Source organism: Mesoplodon mirus, assembly GCF_964341445.2.
Source record: "Mesoplodon mirus genome assembly, chromosome: 3".
Taxonomy (NCBI): Eukaryota; Metazoa; Chordata; class Mammalia; order Artiodactyla; family Ziphiidae; genus Mesoplodon; species Mesoplodon mirus.
Genome location: NC_138978.1, coordinates 34724884 through 34739777, shown reverse-complemented (window position 1 = coordinate 34739777; position 14894 = coordinate 34724884). Strand labels below are relative to the sequence as shown.

Below are 14894 nucleotides of genomic sequence, written 5' to 3'. Positions count from 1 at the left end.
AAGCACATGTAGCTATTTACATTTAATTAAAATTAAATAAAATTAAAAACTCAGTGCCTCTGTTACACAAGCCACGTTGCAAGTGCTCAATAGCTATGTGTTTCTAGTGGCCATCTTATTGGACAGTGCAGATAGTCTATTCCAACATTGTTGCAAAAAGTTCCACCGGATTTAAAAAAAAAAAAGTTCCATTCGGTAGTGCTGTTTTAGAAGCAGGAATGAAGACAGGGAGATGGATTTTAGCTGATGCCTGACTCACTCACTGCACTGAACCAAACTGAATCTGCTCTACATCTGCAAAGGGACACATTCAGAGATTAAGCTGAAGATGGCTGTGGTATAACTTTTAAACATGATCTGCTTCAGATTTACCTAAACTGAGAAAGGTCTGTGTTAATCTCTCTGTCTTAGCTAATTAAGAGTTATTTGAAAATTTTTTTTCTTTTGAACTCTATAGTACTGTATCTGTGTATATTAGTATTTGTGTCATTTGCTATGAAAGCTTTAGGACCTAAGATTTGAAGCTAAATAATAGTACTTCTTCTTTCAGGAAATACCATGCACTTGTCCTTTAAGGGAGAAAAAAACTTTAATTTCTTTCGGTGATTTTAATAGTAAAGTGCTCATGGTAAAAGAAAAAATTAAAATATATATAATTATAAAAAATTAAGTCAATTGTAATCACACTACCCAGAGATAATCATAGTTAATATTTTGATGAATATCCTAGGCTTTATTGGATGCATCTCTGCATATAAATAAATTTACAATAATGGGGCCATATTATTCTATATTTTATAATATGAATGTTACTGAAACGATATATCAATGTCTTTTTATGTTAGTATATATTTATTATTTCTATTGGTTGCATAGTACCACACTGTGGATGTACTATTATATTTATATATACAATACAGTCTTTCTTGTATTGATAATTATTTTGGATATTTTCAAGTTATGATTATTATAAACAACAAGAATAATATCTTTGCTTACACTTTAAAATGCTTTGGATTGTTGGGTCAAAGAGTATAGTACTATTAACGTAATAAAGTCAAATAGAAATTTTCTCTATCTCAGGAATACAACTCAATTTTAGAAGTTTGATGCTTCTGCAAGTCTTTTGAACTATATAAAGCTTTCAGAAAGGAACTAAAGACTCTAGAACCTGTTATTTAAAAAGTCAAAACTTTCACAACTTGACATACCTAATTTAAATAATTAAACTTGTAAGAGAAAACAGATGATTTCTTAATGTCTCCTTCATGAAAATTTCAAGTGTGTTTAGAGAGGAAAAATGACAGTTTAGTAAAACAGTTAAGAGCTGACTTTAGAGCCACAGTGATTGAGTTTGAATACCAGTTCTAGCTGTGTAATCTTGGGTAATTTAAGGTGTGCCTCAGTTTCCTGATCTGTAAAGTGGGGGAACAACATACCTACCTCACAGGATTTTTGTGATGAACATATCTTGTAGCTATAATATCCTAGTATGTTGTTTGATTGTGTAACATTTCCCTTTCTGTAAGGGATATAGGACATACATTTATATGTTAAATGAAAGTGAATGAAAACATTCACTCTTTTTTTCTTTCCTTTGGGATATATTTTCTCTTAGATATCCTAGGGTATCAACTCTAATATGGAACCTACTGGCTCATAATCCAAGCATCTATATTATAACTCGCCCCACTGCTCTCTCCACAAAGCAAGCTACATGTCTTAGAAAGGTCAAATACTGTTATAATGAAAATTTCTATAATACTACCACCATACCAATGATCCATTTATTTCAAGCAATATCTAATCCTGGTAGTACAAAATAGTTGAGAACTTTTGGAAAATTTTCACAACAAAGTTAGTAATAATTTCATAAATATTCATAAATATATTGCTGAATTGATTTCTGAAAATGCTCAAAAACTGCCAGAAAGAAACTAGAATTTAGACATTTAAATGTGGATTAAAAAACTAATCTACATTCTTATAGCGAGAGCCAGATTTGTTTTTTTTGGTTTCTTTAAATGCTGTATCTTACTGGATTATGAAATTAACATGCCTTTTCCTTTGTGCATAAATGAGATTTAAAAATCATTGACTTTGGTTATAGTTTTTATATAAAATAATCTTAATAGGTTTGTAAGATCAAGTCAGTAGTTTTAGGAACCTCTCCAAAAGTTCTCAGTTAAAAAAAGAAAACAACAAACTTCAGCTGAGTAAGAAGACTCTTCTCTTACAGGAATTCCTATAATTCTATTCTTCATAGGAGGGAATATATACACCCCTCCTCCAGGTATCTTTTTTTTTCCCATTGCATTGTAAGGTCTAAACATAAATGATTTTATATTCCTGACATCTTAAACATATTCTTGGTAACAGATTATTACAACTTTCTAGGGAAAAAAGTAGAGCAACCAGCATGCTGAAAGAGTGATGCTTTGTTCATATTTTGGCCATAGGTTTGCCTTAAGAAATAGCACACCCTTCAGAATGGAAGAATTTATCTGCCTCCTATTTGATGGGGTTCAGAGCTAAGATGGCTGACTAAATAAACATGGGGGACTGGACTTCCCTTGGACGCATTCTGGAGGAAGTTCACATCCACTCCACCATGATTGGAAAGATGTGGCTCACCGTCCTGTTCATATTTCGAATGCTTGTTCTGGGTGTAGCTGCTGAAGATGTCTGGAATGATGAGCAGTCTGACTTCATCTGTAATACAGAACAACCCGGCTGCAGAAATGTATGCTATGATCAGGCCTTTCCTATCTCCCTCATTAGATACTGGGTTTTGCAGGTGATATTTGTGTCTTCACCATCCCTGGTCTACATGGGCCATGCTTTGTACAGACTGAGAGTTCTGGAGAAGGAGAGGCAGATGAAGAAAGCTCAACTGAGGGGTGAACTGGAGGAGGTAGAGCTTGAAATGCCTGGGGATCGGAGGAGATTGGAGCAAGAACTGCATGAGCTTGAGCAAAGGAAACTAAATAAAGCTCCACTCAGAGGAACCTTGCTTTGCACTTATGTGATACACATTTTCACTCGCTCTGTGGTTGAAGTTGGGTTCATGATTGGACAGTATCTTTTATATGGATTTCATTTAGAGCCTCTATTTAAATGCCACGGCCACCCGTGTCCAAATATAATTGATTGTTTTGTCTCAAGACCCACAGAAAAGACGATATTCCTATTATTTATGCAATCCATAGCTACTGTTTCACTTTTCTTAAATGTTCTAGAAATATTCCATCTAGGTTTTAAAAAGATTAAAAGAGGGCTTTGGGGACAATATAAATTGAAGGATGAACATAATGAATTTTGTACCAACAAGTCAAAACAAAACCTTGCCAAATACCAAAACATATCTGCAAATTCACTGAAACGATTCTCTTCTGCACCTGATTACAGTCTGTTAGTGGAAAAGCAAACACACACAGCAGCGTACCCTGGTTTAAATCCACCTGCATTTCAGACAGATCCTGATAATCACAGTGGAAATGATGACAAAGGCATTTTGGATGAACAGGAAACGCTACTTTCTGAGATGTGCATGCTTAGTACTACCTGTGGTCATCTTCAAAACATCAACTCAAGTAATAAAGAAGACACTCATAAAATATCTGGAAAAGAAGTTAATGGTAACCAGTTGAGGGGAAAAAGAGAAATTGATGGCAAAGACAGCAAAAGGAACCACTACTCTAAAGGTCACTGTTCTATTCCAGGTGATGCTATAGATCTGAACAACCACACGGAGCAGTCACCCCAAACAGCTTTCTCTCTGCCAGCTAACTACACCTGGAAACCGAAATGGCTTCGTGCTACTTGGGGTCCCTCTGCAGAAAATGAAAACCAGGCATTACCTCCTAAAGGTAACCTCAAGGGCCAGCTCAGAGACAGCACAATCAGAACGCTTCCTCCTTCACAGGGAGACTTCCATCCACTTGACATTCCAGACACTCCTGATTCTTTGGGAGGGTTGTCCTTTGAATCCGAGTTGGTCAGAACCTGCAGTAACCCCCCTGCTTGTCCTCCAAATCATTCAGTGTCGCTGACAAACAACCTCATTGGTAGGCGGGCTCCCACAGACCTTCAGATCTGAACAGCTGTTGGTTTTTAGACATTCTGTGCATTACATTATCAAAGAAGTAGCTTAATGATGGTTGAGCACAGAAACAACAGATAGGGCAGCTCTACAGACCAGCTGTTTGGATAGACAACTGCAAACCCATTTAAAAAAGGGAAAATGGCTCTAATTCTGAATTGGGAAGGAGTAGTTTCAAGTTCAAAGACATAGAGTTGCCAAATCAGGACTACTTTTCTACAGGCTCCCTTCAGAATAACACTAATTTTGGGAAAATCACATGTCAGAATCGAAGCTAAATGGAATCAGGTTTTTCCTTGAAGGGAGCATAGCCTTCAGAGATTGTTCTTAATCTATGTAATTCCCTCTTTTGGTTATTAATCTTTTACTTCTGGACACTGATTAAACTTTGTTTGCCCCTGGGACTTAACGCAGTTTCTTTATAGACTGCAACCTGATCTGTCTTGAATATAATCATAATGTTGTTATCTAGGTAAATAAAATCCTAAAAAGATTGGTCGCTTTCTTTCACCAGTTTATAGATAGCATTGTGATTCAGTGCCAGGATCGGAGTCTTGGCTCTACTACTCACTGGTTATCTATCCTTGACAGTTTACTAACAGTACCTACCTTGCAGGGACGGTGTGAGAATTAAAATAAGAAACATGTGTTTAATGCACTGCCAGGCACACAGTAAGCGCTCAAAAGTGCTAGCTATTATTAGCACATTACTGCTCACCCTCCGGAGGCCCACATCAAGTTGGCCACAAATCAAGGAGACTCCAAATATAAGAGCTGGAGCCCAACAGACGATTCTAAGCAGTCCTCCAGCCACTGGAAATCCAAGGGTTGCCCTCGTTAGTGCGTCCTTTTTCAAGATGGGAGTCGACAAGCCAGCACACACACGCTGCCAGAGTTCCTGAGGTCCTAGTTGAGACAAATCCGCCCACTTCCGGTGTCAGGAGACCCGAGTCTCTGGAATGCGTTCTAGTGCTCCAGGGCTCAGTAGGCCCCGCGCCCTGGCGCCACGCCCATCTTTGGCCCCACCTGGACACTTGTCCGGAGTTACCAAAACCCAGCCTCCTACTAAGTAACCGAATCGCTGCGAGAACCGGAAGAGGAAGGAGAAGTGCTGCTTTGCTAGACAGAGGGGCGGGCGTACGCAGCCTCCTTTGGCTCTGCTCACTATGGGGCATTCAGAGCGTCCTGGTCGCCATGAAAACGAGCCACACCCCGGCGGTCCCAGCCCGTGGTTCGCAAGTGCGCAGGCGCGCGCGCCCTTCCGCGCATGAGCAGTGCTACTCCGAGCCCTCCCGCCACGGTCTCCGGCGCCAGCTACGCCGCTGCCGCTGCCACTATGGCCCATTACAAAGTGAGAGGGGCGCGGCGTGGCTGGGGGCATGCGGGCGGTAGCTAGCCGCTGGTCGGCTCGGGTGGGAGTGGGAGCGCGCGCGCAGGTCTGGGGGGCTTGAGGTGGCGAGGCGGAGGCGGCGTTGCCGGACTCCCAGCGCCTTCTTCCTGCTCCGGCCCCCGGGCTTCGGCCACTGACCCGCCGTGTCTCCTCAGGCCGCCGACTCGAAGCGCGAGCAGTTCCGGAGGTACTTGGAGAAGTCGGGGGTGCTGGACACGCTGACCAAGGGTGAGCATGGGCCAGGAGAGGGTTTCTCGTGACCTCATCGTGCTCCTCGGCGCTGCGCCCCAGACGGGCCGTGGCGTGGGGCAGGAGGGGAACAGGTGGAACCCGTCCCGGGTCCAGCGAGGTGGGCCTCGGGGTTTAGCGGGGACCGGCTCACGCCTGGCTGCCGGCCGCCGCCGGGGTCGGGTAGCCTCGCACTCGCTACCGCTCTCGCCGCAGGGAGTGAAACTCTTGCAGCTGTTGCGAAGTCCCTCCAACTTCCGTTGCTTTGCCTTGAGCAGCCGCAGTGAGCATGTTTGCTAAAGACCTTGAGAGCCCAACTCCTCCCTCCTGACACTTTTTTCGGAGCCCTCAAAATCCTGTACAGAAACACTTTCCTTTGAACAAAGGGCAAGTGAGGAAATGACCAGGTTTGAAAGCGGGCTATAAAGTAGCTAAGTGAACCTAATCCCCGAAGTAGCGGTTTGGCTGTGGCTTTTCAACCGAACCCCGTTTCGTAGTCTATATCAATTCCTACTTTGTGCAGATTTCACAATTAAAGTAGAATCACAGTTTAAAGAGCTTGAGGGCACATCAAAGCAGTTATATTGTTTTCACTTTTAAAAATGGAAGCTGTTACACTGTATCTCTTACTCTGGGGTTCAAGATCTAAGTAGATGAATAAGGTGCTTGAAACTGGAGGGTTCCAAGAGGTAGTGTGGGTACTGCTTATTTCATTAGCTAAGCCGTAAGGCGAATGCCTGTTATGTATCACTCAACTCACTGGCTGGAACTTTCAAGGGTGCAGAACAGAGGAGTTGGCAGGGATGATGATCTGGGTCCCTATGAGAAGTACAGTAAGTATCTGGGAAATAATTTGGTAACTGCTCTTTGGCCAGAAGCAAAAGTTAGGAGAAAATTCTGGGAGAATAGCAACTCTGGGTCTTAGTAGAATGCAGGGCTTTTAATTCCCAAGCCTGGGCTGGTAATTTTGAGTTGCTACCTTAGGTTCAGGTACCAGTTTCCTATCTCTTTGCAAATAAGTTTCATTAAACATTTAAGGGACTACATGAAAGCACCTGTGCTGTCATCTGGGGAGGTATCACAGACTCTTGGAATTTCATCGACCTCCCCCACCCCTCAAAAAACTCCACAAGCGCACTTCTTTCATTTATTTAACCATTTTATTCAGGTGTCTGTTCTAGGCACCGGGGATACAACAGTGGGGGGAAAAAAAAGTCCCTGCTGTAAATGAACTTATATCCTAGTTGGGGGAGACAGATAAACCATAGTGTCAACCAGCGGTAAGTGTTATGAAAAAAACATAGCAAAGTAAGGGGATAAGGAGGATGGGTGTGCCATTTTATGTAGGGTGGTGAGGCAAGGCCTCTCGTAAGGGCATTTGAGCAGAGACCTCAATGAAGTGTGATGTTGAGTTTCAGGAAGTGTAAGGAGGCCAGAGTGGCTGGATGGAGTGAATGAAACATACACTGGTAAGGACAGAGAAGTGACGATAGTGGGAAGTAAATGAAGATATTCAGCCTTGTGGCCACACATGGATTTTCCTTCATGAGAGACTGGAAACCACGAGAGGCTTCTTTTCCCTTACTGACATCTACTGGTATTCCCCCTCAACTTTCCCAGATTTCCAGTCTCCTAAGTAACATCAGACAACAGAGTATCTACTGATATGATCTATTTAAAGTTTGATTTTGTGTACTTTACACAGATTTAACTTATAATTTTTATCCAGCTTATTTCCACATTAAAACGCTAACATTAAAACGCTATAGGGATGGCTAAAGATAAAGATAAGTCATTTGGAAGAAGAGGCATTTTAGTTATTTTGAGCACTGTATCAACCTCTAAAAATCCTGGCTGCTAAGGCAAAAAGGGAAACACTGGGTATAGAGTTCTTGTCTGTTTAAAAGGAAGTATATTTCATCTGTAGAAAAGCACAGGAAACTTGACATTTACATTATGTTCTGTAATTATCAACCTTGTAACTACCACTGACAGAAATTTAGAAGCTAAAAGAAAGGGTAGGGGAAGAAGGGAAGAAAGGGTAAGAGTATTCATGTCTTATAAAGTTAGAATTTGGTAGAGATCAGTGGACATTAATGGAAGAAGAAACAGGCTTGAGTACATAGTTTCAAGAAAAAGGTAATAAATAGAGGAATTAAAGTGTACTGTAACACTGAAAGAAGAGGGAAGGAGAGGAGAGGGCAGTGATGATGTAAATATGCCAATTTCTTAAAAAACAGTGCTGTAAGTACGTTTAGAAGAGTATCAGAACTTAATGAAAGTTGTTAGTATTAGTTGCCCATTTGATTTTTTAAATACTGTCTATATTTGAAGGGTTATTACAACTCTAAAAAATACAAGGGAAGCATGTAAGTTGGTTTATGAGGTGTTCTTAAACTGGGGTCTAGATATGCACATTTTTTTGAGTGTAGATAAGAGTTTTTTGTCTTTGATCAGATTTTTCAAAGAGTTCCGTGCAGAAAAAAATTAACCACTGGTTTAGATTTTTACTTGAGTAGTATATCCTAGAAGGAATGTGTTCAATAATAAGATGGAAAAGGTAGTGCTGACATGAACTATTGGATATGAAACCACTAAAGTATTTATTTTGATTTGAGCATGTTGATTACTGGTAAAGTTTTTGGTTGGTGGTTGTTTAGCATGTTGTGTGTGAAACTTCATTCTTGAAGAACATTTTGAATTCAGAGCTTCTTCCTTCCAACAGTTAACCATAGCCCTGTTGATTCTCTACAGAGTTTTTCTCAAATGTATCTACCTTGTTTTCATCCCTCTATCACACTAGTGCAGGTCACTCTTTCCCTTTTTTTTTTTTTTGGCTGCGCCACGAGGCACACGGGATCTTAGTTCCCCGACCCGGGATTGAACCCGTGCCCCCTGCAGTGGAAGCGCAGAGTCCTAACCACTGGACTGCCAGGGAATTCCCAGGTCACTCTCTTTAAACTGGATTACCATATCAGCCTCTTAGTTGCTCTTTCTGCCTTTAAATCCTTGTCCCACTTGTTAGTCTTCCACACAGGAGTCAAGAGTGATCCTGTCACTCCCCTGCTTATAACTGTTTAATTACGTGCCATTTTGTTCTTAGGACCAAGGCCTGACTGAACTTGCAGGATCCTCTAGTCTCCTCCCTAACCACCTTTCCAGCCCCCCTTTTCACAACTCCATCTAGACACACTTGAATTTTCAGTTCCTCAATATGTTGTTCTTTTGCCCCTGGCCTTCCCTTTTTATCTGAAACCATTGCCTAGGTCTCAGGTCTTATTTCTCTTTCTTGGGGACGCCTTCCCTGGTGCCCTGGGCTGAGTTAGGTGTTCTTCCAATGTGCTCCTATAACCCATTACCCTATATTGCTGCTTGATAGTCTTTTTTTGTCTAGTTCCTTGTTCATCTTTTGCACTAGACTGTAAATTTATTGAGAGCAGTGACCTTGTCTCTCTCGTTCACCATGGTATGGACAGTCCTAGCAATGTGCGTGGTGTATAATAGACACTCATATTTACTGGGGTATGGAATATAATTTCAGCCATTTTAATTTAAGACTTTAATTGTTGTTTTTTCTGCTTTTTGATTTGCAGTTTTGGTAGCCTTATATGAAGAACCAGAGAAACCTAATAGTGCTTTGGAGTATCCTTTTCATTTTTCAAGTCAGAAAAAGGCCTTTATTTTTTTGAACTCGTATTTTTTCACATAGATAATAAGCTTTAAAATACTTCTGATTATTGAAAAAATTACTTTCTTTGAGTATTTGGATTTTGATCTCTGGGTAAATATTTGTGGTAGGGTGGGGTAACTCTCATCAGAGAATTATTTCAAAAGGCTATTTCATTAGTTTCATTGAGCTCAGTAAATTCTTAACTTTTACATTAGTTTTTTAAAGCATCACTTAGGAGCTGCTACCCCAGAAAATCCAGAAATAGAGCTGCTTCGCCTAGAATTGGCAGAAATGAAAGAGAAATATGAAGCTATTGTAGAAGAAAATAAAAAACTGAAAACAAAGGTAAAATTTTTGAAAGAATTCATATTAAAAATAATGTCACCTTTAATGATTATATGACCAAAACCTCACTAAAATGGACAGTAGGGGAGGGAGGCGGGTGAATACCAATCTCAGTTAACTGCAAGGCCAAGCTGATGCCCTGTCTAGAAAACCACAAGCAAACTGTAAATAGGATGAGCAAAGTGTGGTCAAGAAGAGGTTCTTGGGAACCTTCATCGACAAAAAGATGAAAATATTGGTTAATGATTAGTGGTTTATAAGTAAATGGAGATTTCTTAGAGTCTTAGGCAGTTGACTTAATAGGTCAATACAGGGCCACTGCTTTGCTAATGGAACCCATTAGATTGTGCAGTGCACAATCTGCGTAGTCATGTGGTGGCCCTGTAATGTGTTAACTCTGTAAACTTGTCTGCACTTAACCTCGGTACATTTGCTTGCCCTTAATTTTGTCTAGCGCTGAAGTTTTTTCTTTGTTTAAGCTCCCGTGAGAATTTTCATAAAGTTCAAACTAGTCAACTCTTAAGTCTTTGAGATTTTACCACATCTGAATCACATAATGCATTTCACGTGACTCTAGGCATTTCTCATGATGTGTTTTATCTTCTCAACCTTGTGAGATAAGTGACACGGGTGCACAGACCATTTTATAGGTGAGGAAACTAAAACACAGTGAAGTCTAATTAGCTTCTCAAATCTGACAGCTAACTGGAACAACTCAAATCTTAGCACAGTGTTGCAGCAGACCCCAGCTCGGCATAACAGAAAATTCAGTGTCTGAAATTATCCGAGATCCCACAGTGTGTAGATGCCACACAACTTTTTGGCACCTTTTAAGTCAAAAGCGTTAGCTGCTCCTCATTGACTGGCTAGATGAATGTATGTCACATAGTTCTTTTTTTCTGCTTTTTAGGAGAAAGTTCAGTAAACTTATGGTAGAGAGGAAGAAAGTACCTTACTATAAGCCACAACATCTTTGGGAAGATATAGATTATTGCATATCAAGTATTTGTGTAGTGCAGTCATGAATGGGAATTAAGTTTTAGTTTCCCAGTAATTTTAAAGGTTTATTTAAAAAGAACTTTCACTAGGTTTGATTATATTAAATATTAAAATCACTGAGTGGTTTAAAAAGGATAGGATTTTAATATAAACTTACTGATTCAGTAATTAAATTGAATATAATAGTTAACTCATTTTGTTACTATTAAGTTTTTTACCCAATTTAGAATCAAATTCACCTAAACTCCTCTGTCTTTGCCCCATAGCTTGATCAGTATGAACCACCTCAGGAGGAGAAGCGTGCTGAATAGGATTCTTCTCAGTTGAAAAGACACTGAAAAATGGTTTTGTATGACTTGAATAGTTTGTATAGTATATAATCTTTTCTGAACAGATGCTATAGCGCTCTTTTAATATGTTAAATTCACCTATCACACTTTAACTGTTATAAACACATATACTTAGAATCACCAATAAAAACTCAATATAACTTTCTTTGGGTCTTAAAAGCAGGAGAATCAAAAGGGAATCCTGAAAAAAAATCTAAACACAGCCATCTAATTCATTACCTTAAAAGACATTCTGTTTATTAGTCTGACTAGGAATGATGGTACTGGTTGTATTTTAGCCAAGGAAGTTTAGCATGGAGCTATTCCTTGGTTTAGTTCAGGATATGAACACAGGTACAGTCATTCTTTAAAATGAAGATGACACTGTTGTTTATATTCTCTGTAGGCAGCTGGAGAGATCTGTGTGACATAAGATACTGTTGCATGGGATCTCATGAATCTTCTGCTCTTGTTTATATAATGTGGAACAAATGACTCTTCTTTGCCACCACTTTGCCTTAGATAACTGTGTGTGTACCAGTGTGAACTCTGACACCACGTTTCCTTCTATGCAATCATGCCCTATCTGATAATGCTGCCTTGCTTTACTGTGTGCTTCCGTGGGTCCCAGTTGCACATTGGCCTTTCTGTGTTGTTTTTCAACTTGCTATAATAGCAGTTATCCTGATTGTAATTTATATAACTTTAAAGAGAATCACACTGTTCCCCTGCCTTACTTGTTGCTTAGCTGAACACAGAACAGAGGCAATATAAAATTCTGGGTTCACGCACAAGCTGGGAGAAGAAGGGGAATGAGCCATATATCGTGGAAAATTATAGTTTGCAGGTATAATTATATAGTGCTTTTTTCCCTCAAAGTATTTTTCTAGCCTTGAATTCATTTTATCTTCATTATCCCTGTGAAGTAGGTAGGCAAGTATGAGGGGAGGTGGGGTGCTGAATTTTTAGGCAAAAGACTGATATGAATACAAATTATTTACTAATTGTAGAACCTTGGGCACATCAGTTAATTGCTCTGAGATTCACTTTCCTCATCTGTTAAATGGGAATAATATCTGTGCTGCCTACCTCACAGGGTTGTTGTGAGGGTCAAATGGAATGTATGTGAAAGATTTGTAAATGGTAAAGCACTATATTCTTGTTTGTTAGTCCTTTTTGCTTTCTTGGAAGACCTACAGTCAGATGTTTTGTGTTACTGATCACCTATTTTCCTTATTGATTGACTAGCATTATTAAGAAGTAGTCCTATTTCATGTATTCTGTCCCTATTGTTAGAGAAATGTCTTTATTTTTTGGTGAAAACACACATAGAAAACAAAATCCAATGAAAGCTGGTTTAACTAGCAAAAGCCTCAGCACCTGCTGGAAACTGTGACCAAGCCAATCATAAGGGCATTTCAATCAGTCATGTTGGCAGGAATGTGGCAATGGTCTGTGCCTCTTCTAGTCACAAGTTTGTTTTTGGAGGGGAGTCAGATACAGTTGGAAGAACATTTACTTGAATTGGTTTATGTTTTACCAGTTCTAGTGCCTCCTACATGGACAGCAATGGGCTGAGTACTAGGTGTTATAAAGGTGAATGACTTGAAGTTAGCTATAAGCCACGTATATAACCAACTACAATGTGGGACAGGATGTGGTAAGAACCATAAATAATAAAACATGGCCCCATGGGGGTTTTGGAAGAGAAGGAGACTTGGCTTCCTTAAGCAATTGGTATGACAGTCCCTCTGTGGACAGGCAAGTAGAAATTTTTTCTGGCAGCCAACCCTCATCTGCTTTTTTCCCAGTGGGACTGGTATTAATATTTATGTAAGTCAGATGACTGTCTCTTGTACCATCCTTTTGAACAGAATGGCAACCTGTGGGTTGGATAATAAGACCTTTTGGGGGAACTGACCTGCTTAAACTGCTGTATGAGTCAGTGCTATGAATTCAGGGTCAGCCTGGCCTCTGGAGGTCCTCTTCAACATTTCTATCAAGGATCTGGATGAAGACAGTATACAAGAAGATGCTCAATGGAGTAAAAAAGGATCCAGTCCGTTTAGTTCCTGTTTGTTTCAGCTGCCTTATCTATAAAATGTAGATTTCGTTATCTTGCCTACCTCACAAGGTATTGTAAGGATCAAATTAAACATAATGGATGTAAAAGTACCTTGCAAATTGTAAAGGACTACATATGGGTCAGACGGTAGTAATGCTAATTCTCTAAGTGCCACAAAGTTGGAAGGGCTGGTTGGTAGTCTATATTGAAATGAGCCTGAAAATGATCAACAACTTGAAGTACCTAAACTTCACAGCCCAAGCCAAAAAGTTGAAATATCAAGTCTTACATTTAGGTTAAAAAATGTAGCTATACAAGTTTAGGCACTAGGATTGCTGACAAAGTACTAGTTCCAGTGACTATCATTGTGAACCACTTATACTCCACGGATATTAAAAAAAAAATTCCATTCTGGAAAGCATTAATAGAAATGTTGTCCAGGTGCTGAACAGTCACCCTGAAGGCTGTATTGGTCAGTATTGCATTGTAGGTGTCAGGCATTTGATGGATGTTGACAAGCTCAGTTGCATATAAAGGAGAGTGCATTTGAAACTGTAAGGCTGTGTTGTCCAATAGGGTAGCCACTAGCCACATCTGGCAATTAAAATTAAACAAGATTTAAAATTCAGTTCCTCAGTCACACTAGCAACAACTGAGCAGTGTAGATGTAGAACATTTCTATCATCACAGGAAGTGCTACTGGACATTACTGTAGAAGGAATGGCTGAAGGAACTGAGTATGTTTAATGTGGAACAGAGAAGACAGTGGGTAATGAAGACCGTAATCTAATATTTGAGGTGCTGTCGTGAAAAAGATGAAGACCACTGCTTATAGACTCTGGTATATAGGCTCCAGGGAGTGTGATTTTTGGCCTGAATAAGAGACTTTTAAACAAAGTTTTACCACAGTGGAATTGGATGCCTATTGATAGTGAGCTCTCTTCCCTGGGATCTATTGAAGTGTATGCTGCATGTCTATCAGTCAGAGACACTGTAGAGTGGATTCTCTTTAGGTGAGAGGTTGGACTAGATGACCTCTAAGTATGTGTCCTACCTTTAACTTCGACATTCAGACAGAACCAAGTCCCAGATTTGCATACATGCTTTCCCTTCATAATCAAGAAGTTAGTTTCCTTGGAAGATCAGTACCACCACCCATGCCCCCTTCAGGAAGAGGATCCTCTTTTGTCAAATTTCCAATTCTAAAGCCTGACCGAAGAGTAAAAATTCCTCTAGCTTTCCCAAACATATTGGTGATAAGCATTTGCTTTGGTTTGCTTTCTTTATTCATTCCTTTGGTTTCTGATCTGAAGGAGGTCATAGAAGAGGCAATGTTCTATGGGTGGACAGGATTACTGAAGAAGTAGACTTCGGGTGGGGAGGAGGGGGAATCTGGTCCTGACGGGTGTGAAGTGGCAGGAGTATTCACTGTCAGTGATTTGCTGAAGAAAGTGGATAAGACATTCTCCCTTGCTTGCACTTGCTTTCCTATCAGGGTCCAGTTACCTGCCAGAACGAACTATCTCACCCATGACTCTGCCTTGGTTGACGCTTTGCCCTCACTCTGGCTGGCTCCTCCTCCATACCTTTGCACATCCCAACCATATCCATCCTTCTAGACCTATTCAGACGCCAGCTCCTTAGAGATGCTCCCATCCACCCAACTCCCGAGCATTTTTATCTGTACCTTTGACCTTACGATTTGATATCTCGTACGGAAGCTACTTACGCAGAGGTCCGATCCCCATTAATCTTGGAGCAACTTG

General features: G+C 40.2%; 2 protein-coding genes across 2 annotated transcripts; both read left to right on the top strand.

Moving 5' to 3' along the window:
* Window positions 1–2460: 2460 nt before the first annotated feature.
* Window positions 2461–5126, top strand: GJA9 (gap junction protein alpha 9). The gene has a single exon (XM_082614558.1). The coding sequence runs from the start codon at window positions 2555–2557 to the stop codon at window positions 4097–4099; it is 1545 nt and encodes a 514-aa protein (XP_082470684.1). The 5' UTR covers window positions 2461–2554; the 3' UTR covers window positions 4100–5126.
* A 185-nt stretch (window positions 5127–5311) lies between these two features.
* Window positions 5312–12232, top strand: MYCBP (MYC binding protein). The gene is made up of 5 exons (XM_082614563.1): window positions 5312–5453; window positions 5648–5720; window positions 9314–9362; window positions 9606–9735; window positions 11001–12232. Exons 1-5 carry the CDS (start codon window positions 5370–5372, stop codon window positions 11043–11045), a joined length of 381 nt encoding a protein of 126 aa, XP_082470689.1. The 5' UTR covers window positions 5312–5369; the 3' UTR covers window positions 11046–12232.
* Window positions 12233–14894: the final 2662 nt, after the last annotated feature.